The 6,284-nt window shown below is 44.8% G+C and overlaps 1 protein-coding gene across 1 annotated transcript in view; it reads right to left on the reverse strand.

The window, feature by feature from the left end:
• Window positions 1-6,284, reverse strand: part of MYOCD (myocardin) — a 96,265-nt gene that overhangs the window by 16,910 nt on the left and 73,071 nt on the right. The window contains exons 8-9 of the mRNA XM_011933291.1: window positions 1,984-2,246; window positions 678-831 (exon numbers count right to left, since the gene is read on the reverse strand). Of these exons, the coding sequence (XP_011788681.1) occupies window positions 678-831; window positions 1,984-2,246 (417 nt within the window). The remainder of the gene's footprint in view (window positions 1-677; window positions 832-1,983; window positions 2,247-6,284) is intronic.

A 6,284-nucleotide genomic window follows, 5' to 3' on the forward strand; every position in this document is an offset into this window, starting at 1 on the left:
AAAAAAAAAAAAAAAGAAAAAGAAAAAATTGATAGGCACCATCGTCTTCATCATCATCATCTCTTTATACCTATACTAATTATTATAACTCTCACCAGCCAATGATTCTGAGCATGGGTATCTAGAGGGATCCACCTGCCTCAGCCTCCCAAAAGTGGGTTTTGAGGGGTCTGACAGATGGCACTATCGTATCTGGATCATGTTTCTCTGTGACTAAGGCATCTCCTGTCTTACCGGTCTCCTGTCTTACTCTTATCTAGAAATAGCCTACTTAAGAATTATTTTTTTTACTGTGGTAAAATAAACATAACATGTGTCTTTTCCCTCTATCTCAAATGCTCTTGCCCTTCCAGCATCTGCCCTTTTACCACGGGGTGGCATTCGCCAGATACTGGTGCCATGTCCTTGGACTTCTCAGCCCTAGAACTGTGAGAAATAAATTCCTTTTCTTCACAAATTTCCCAGTTTCCGGTATCCTGTCACGGCTGCGTAAAATGGGCTAGTCAACTGGGGTGTTCAACCACAGCAGGATAAATTCTGTCACCTCCTTCAGCGTTTCCTGTAGTCCTCTTCCCCTCCCACTCTCTTACTCCAGATACCAGTTGGTCATGGTGCTGTTAACAACATACTGTTGTATTTCCTTAAAAAAAGAAAGAAACTCATGTCAAATCCTATACCTTCAGATCATCCAGGTTAGGCGGGAGTGGGCCGGGTTTGAAAGAAGAGACACCAGTTTGTCCAGAAAAACTGTTCTTGACAGGAGACAAGGGGGTATTGCTCAGTGGCGTTGAAGAAGAGTTTGGATTTCTGACCATCTGTTCATTTGGTTCTCTAAAAGACAAACAAAGAGGCAGTTCAGGTACAATCAAATATTGGTGGTATAACTTGCATTTAGATCGGATCCCAAAGTGATTGCCTGCAAGGGTCACGCATGTAATAAACCAGCAGAAGAGAGCAGGGTGAGGAAAAACAACAGGGCTGGCTAGATGGCAAGTGGTGTGTGACATCTGAACTTTGTTTAGGGAGATAAGAGGGAGTGGTGGGGACTGTGGCACACGAGAGGGGACATATCCACCTGTGATTCAGCTGATGCACTGTCCTGGGGAGGCCAAACACACCTGGCGAAGTTTGGTTGTGTTTAGTGCTTGGCGTAATTGCTAGCATAGTCTGAGGATGACAAGGGGAATCCATATCTCAACTTTACATGTGGGGATATTGACGATTTAAAAGGTGACGTAGCGATGTGGTCACACAACCTGGGCTCAAGAGTCAGTCTTTGAGGGTGTCTCTCCACTGCCCAGCAATGTTCTTTCCAAAAGCAGAAGTGCATCGGAATTGCTCATAATGCCAATATCACATTCTTAGACATTCCACAGTCCAATTTGAAAGTGCTAATCCTTTCCTTTTTCCCAAAGGGGCCCCTTACCAAGGGCACTGATTTATAGAAGTCCACCCGTTATCGGCGGTTTCACTTTATAAGATTTCAGTTACCTGAGGGTCAACTGTGGTTCAAAAATAGACGTGTACAGTACAGTAAGTTATTCTGAGAGAGAAACCACCACATCCACATACTTTTTATTGTAGTGTCTTGCTATACTTGTTCTATATTGTTGCTAGCTATTATTGTTAATCTCTCGCTGTGCCTAATTTATAAATGAAACCTTATCATGGATATGTATGCCTGAGAAAATATAGTATACGTAGAGTTCAGTACTATCTGAGGTTTTAGGTATCCACTGAGGGTTTGGAATCCATCTGCAGATAAAGAGGGCCCTGGATTCGCTTCCTCCCAGTCTTATGGCTCTGAAAAGGTGTGCACAGTTTCTAAATTGAATCACCTTCCAAACATACTGGATGAGGAAATGGTGCAATACAGGACTTGCTAGGCCCCACGGTGCTGGTCCCATGTACCTCAGATAGATATTAACAGACGCCATTCTCAACCTCTGCCTACAGCCACCCTCCCAGGCTTGCTGGACTTACTTAAGCTGAGCTTGGTGCATCCCTGGGTAGCTGAATCGGTGTTGCTGCTGCTGCTGCTGCTGCTGCTGCTGGCTGAGGATTTGGAGCTGCAGGAACAGCTGCTGTTGCTGTAGCAGCCGAGCGTAGGCTGAGTCCATTGGTGGAGGGGACTTCTCTGCCTTCTGGTCTGGGGGAATGTACTGGTGATATTTCAGCTTCTTCACCTTTGGCTTGGGGTCCTTGGGCTTTTTGTGGCGGTTCTTACTGTCACCCAAGGATTTGGACTGCAAAGAGGATGAGGCAATGGCAAGTGCTTTAGGCCATGACTGAGAATGACTTTGCATCACGGACACATTGTGAGGCAGTTTTGTCTGATGGCCATTCTTGAATCTCAGAAATACAATATAGCAAAGGCATGATGTACACAGAGCTCCTAGAACACTAACGTTGCGAATGAACAAAGTCACTGCAAATGTATCACACTGGAAGGACACTCCTTAGACAGGGAAAGTTGAATCTTAGAAGCAGCTCCAGAATTTTTCCTTTCTGGAGTACAGCAAAATGTAATCCTGTCTTTCAATGAGTGCATTCTCCTAACCTAAAACCAACTGATGGCCTAACAAAGGCTGCCTTCTGATCTTGAGACTATTTGTATGAAGTTCTTTCGTGGCTGGGCGCGATGGCTCATACCGGTAATGCCAACACTTTGGGAGGATGAGGTGGGTGGATCACTTGAGGTCATGAGTTAAACACCAGCCTGACCAACATGGTGAAACTCCATCTCTACTAAAAATACAAAAATTAGCCGGGCGTGGTGGCGGGTGCCTGTAATCCCAGCTACTCAGGAAACTGAGGCAGGAGAATTGCTTGAACCTGGGAGGCAGAGGTTGCAGTGAGATGAGATGACGCCACTACACCCCAGCCTGGGCAACAAGAGTGAAACTCCATCTCAAAACAAAATAACAACAACAACAAAAGAACGTTCATATGCATATGGGCAGTCACCTTTAGTTAAACACTTAATAAGTTGACTTATTAATGACATAAACTTAGATGAAACTAAGATTTTCTTTGAAAGTCTAGAATGTGGTTATTTGTTGCTTTGGACTGAAAGTAAGATAAACCCTGCCTATCTGCCTGCTTAACACCCTCTCGCCTGCCTGCCAAATACCAATGAAAGATCAGGAAGTAACACCTTTTGAAATAAGGATACTTTACTTATTATGGGAAGGGTTATCCACCTACTGGAACACTTCCCAGAGTTGGAACCCAAAGCATGTATTGCATGATTCGGACACACTGAATCAGGAAGTTAAGGGTACAGTCTTGGAAGATAAGACAAATGTTTGAAAGTGGTACAATCACTTAACTTTAATACATCTCAGTTTCCTCATCTGCAAGTTGGAGAAAATATTCTTTACTTTTTCTCTCACTAATCAGTATAAAGACTATAAAAGATAATATTGAAATAATAACAGGTAGTCAATGAACAGGTAATTCTGTCTATAACCTGCTCCAGAAATAAAAGACTTTTGTATTTAGGAAGGAATGGGTCCATCCTGTTATCAGGTTTAATAAAAGTAATTTTCAGGCTGGGCGCAGTGGCTCACGCCTCTAATCCCAGCACTTTGGGAGGTGGAGGTGAGTGGATCACTTGAGGTCATGAGTTCCAGACCAGCCTGGTCAACATGGTGAAACCCTATCTCTGGTAAAAATAGAAAAAATTAGCTGGGCGTGGTGGTGGATGCCTGTAGTCTCAGCTACTTGGGAGGCTGAGGCAGGAGAATAGTTTGAACCCAGGAGGCGGAGGTTGCAGTAAGCTGAGATTGCGCCACTCCGCTCCAGTCTGGGTGACAGAGCGAGACTCCCCCTCACAAAAAAAAAAAGCAAAAAAAAAGGAATTTTCAAACCCTGACTTTATTACAGAAGGTTGAAATGAAGAACATGGATGTCATGACCGCAAGTGATCAAGGATTTGGGGGAACATTGGAAGAAAAGTGTGTTACCACCGGTGTCCAGAAGAGGGGGCTCCTGAACAGCTGGCAGGCATATTCTGACTTGGCAGCTTCTCCACTTTAACCACAAGCTACACATCTGAATGTGACCTTACCCAAGGGAGCTTACAACTCGCTTGGACTCAGCGCAGTGCACCCCCAAAGGCTCTTTTGTTTTCCAAAGAGACTTCTTCCTGGCGACTAATGAATAGTGACCACAGTATTTCTGTGTGTTTGGTGGCTCCGTTTCTCCCTGCTTACTAATCGATTAGCATTCTAGTTAATTAATCAGTCTTCTGTCCATGGAGAGTTTCTGCAGGGCTCCCGAAACCAGCTCTGCTCTGGCTTGCTCCAGATCAGCTGCTGTTGTCACCTCATTCTGGGGCTTGCCTTGTCTGGAGAGGATGGGAGCTGCAGCCCTGGCAGGGTCCCGCAGCTAAGACGGGGGTCCGAGAGCTTTTTATCTCCGTGTTGCCTTAGCACATTCCAGAAGGTACTGAAATCGGATCATTTACTCTGGATAGTGTGGGGTAAAGGCTACTACTACTATTCTCTTTTTGAGCCCAGGGGATACTAAGGTTGTGTGTGTTTGTTGACCAAGCAGAAAAAAATGATGGCTCTTCTACAACCAGCCTGCCGGGACCAGCTGGGTGTCTGTAAGAATCACCCTTTTCATTGAAAGTGATCTGTTCATCTCCTGGGCTTCTATCATACTTTCTACTACAGTGAGGTTGAAGGCTTTGCTAATTGTTTTGTTTTGTTTTGAGACAGAGTCTCGCTCTGTCGACCAGGCTAGAGTGCAGTGATTGCGATCTCGGGTCACTGCCACTACCGCCTCCCGGGTTCAAGCCATTCGACTCTCCTGCCTCAGCCTCCCGAATAGCTGGGACTACAGGCACGCACCATCACGTCTGGCTAATTTTTGCTTTTTTGGTAGAGACGAGGTTTCACCATGTTGGCCAGGCTGGTCTCGAACTCATGACCTCAGGTGATCCGCCCACCTTGGCCTCCCAAAGTGCTGGGACTACAGGTGTGAGCCACCGTGCCGCACTGCTAATTTGAATTATGCAAAATTTAAATACTGTGATAGAAATATGAATAACATTTCTCTTTATACTCAGCTTTAGAAATAATGGGACTCATCTCCTCCTCCTTCCCCTGCAATGAACAAAATGCATCGATAGTCACATAATTTCAAACCTGTTGAGCTGAGTGAATTTTCAGATGGGTTTAAGCTCTTGTGGTTCAGTGGGAGAGACTTACTGAGAAACTGAAGTGTCTATCATCCATTAGACCATACAACTATTACTATATCATTGATTTTTACTTCAATTTACAATCTTTTTTAAATCCCATAAGAGTCATTTTAACATTCATTAAGTGGTGGCACTCGAGCTGAGAAAACGTGTTCCCAAATCAGTTAGAAGTTATTTGGGAGAGGCCAGGCACGGTGGCTTATGCCTGTAATCCCAGCACTTTGGGAGGCCGAGGCAGGCCGATCACCTAAGGCCAGGAGTTCAAGACCAGCCTGACCAACATGGAGAAACCCTGTCTTTACTAAAAATACAAAATTAGCCAGGCATGGTGGTGCACACCTGTAATCCGAGCTACTGGGGAAGCTGAGGCAGGAGAATCACTTGAACCTGGGAGGTGGAGGTTGCAATGAGCCGAGATCGCACCATCGCACTCCAGCCTGGGCAGCAAGAGTGAAACTCCGTCTCAAAAGAAAAAAAAAAAAAGTTATTTGGGATCAAACATTATGAAGAAGGCCACATGATTACCAGGCATCTAGTTAACTGAAGAGAGAGCAGCCTGTGTACTGTGAGATACGACGCTGGTGTTTATAGAAGCACAATTTGCAAGTACAAAGATATGGACCCAACTTAAGTGCCCATCAACTAACAAGTGGATAAAGAAAATGTAGTACATATACAACATGTAATGCTACTCAGCCATAAGAAGGAATGAAATAATGTCTTTTGCAACAATTTGGATGGAGCTGCAGGCCATTATTCTAAGTGAAGTAACTCAGGAATGGAAAACCAAATATCATGTGTTCTCACTTATAAGTGGGAGCTAAGCTATGAGGATGCAGAGGCATAAGATTATGTAATGGAATCCCGGGACTGAGAGAAGATTGGGAGTGGGGTGAGGGATTAAAGATTACATATTGCCTACAGTGTACACTGCTCAGGTGATGGGTGCACTAAAATCTCAGAAATCACCACTAAAGGGCTGGGCGCAGTGGCTCACGCCTGTAATCCCTGTACTTTGGGAGGCCGAGGCGGGTGGATCACGAGGTCAGGAGTTGGAGACCATCCTGGCTAA

This window comes from Colobus angolensis, unplaced genomic scaffold (assembly GCF_000951035.1).
Source record: "Colobus angolensis palliatus isolate OR3802 unplaced genomic scaffold, Cang.pa_1.0 Scaffold125, whole genome shotgun sequence".
NCBI lineage: Eukaryota > Metazoa > Chordata > Mammalia > Primates > Cercopithecidae > Colobus > Colobus angolensis.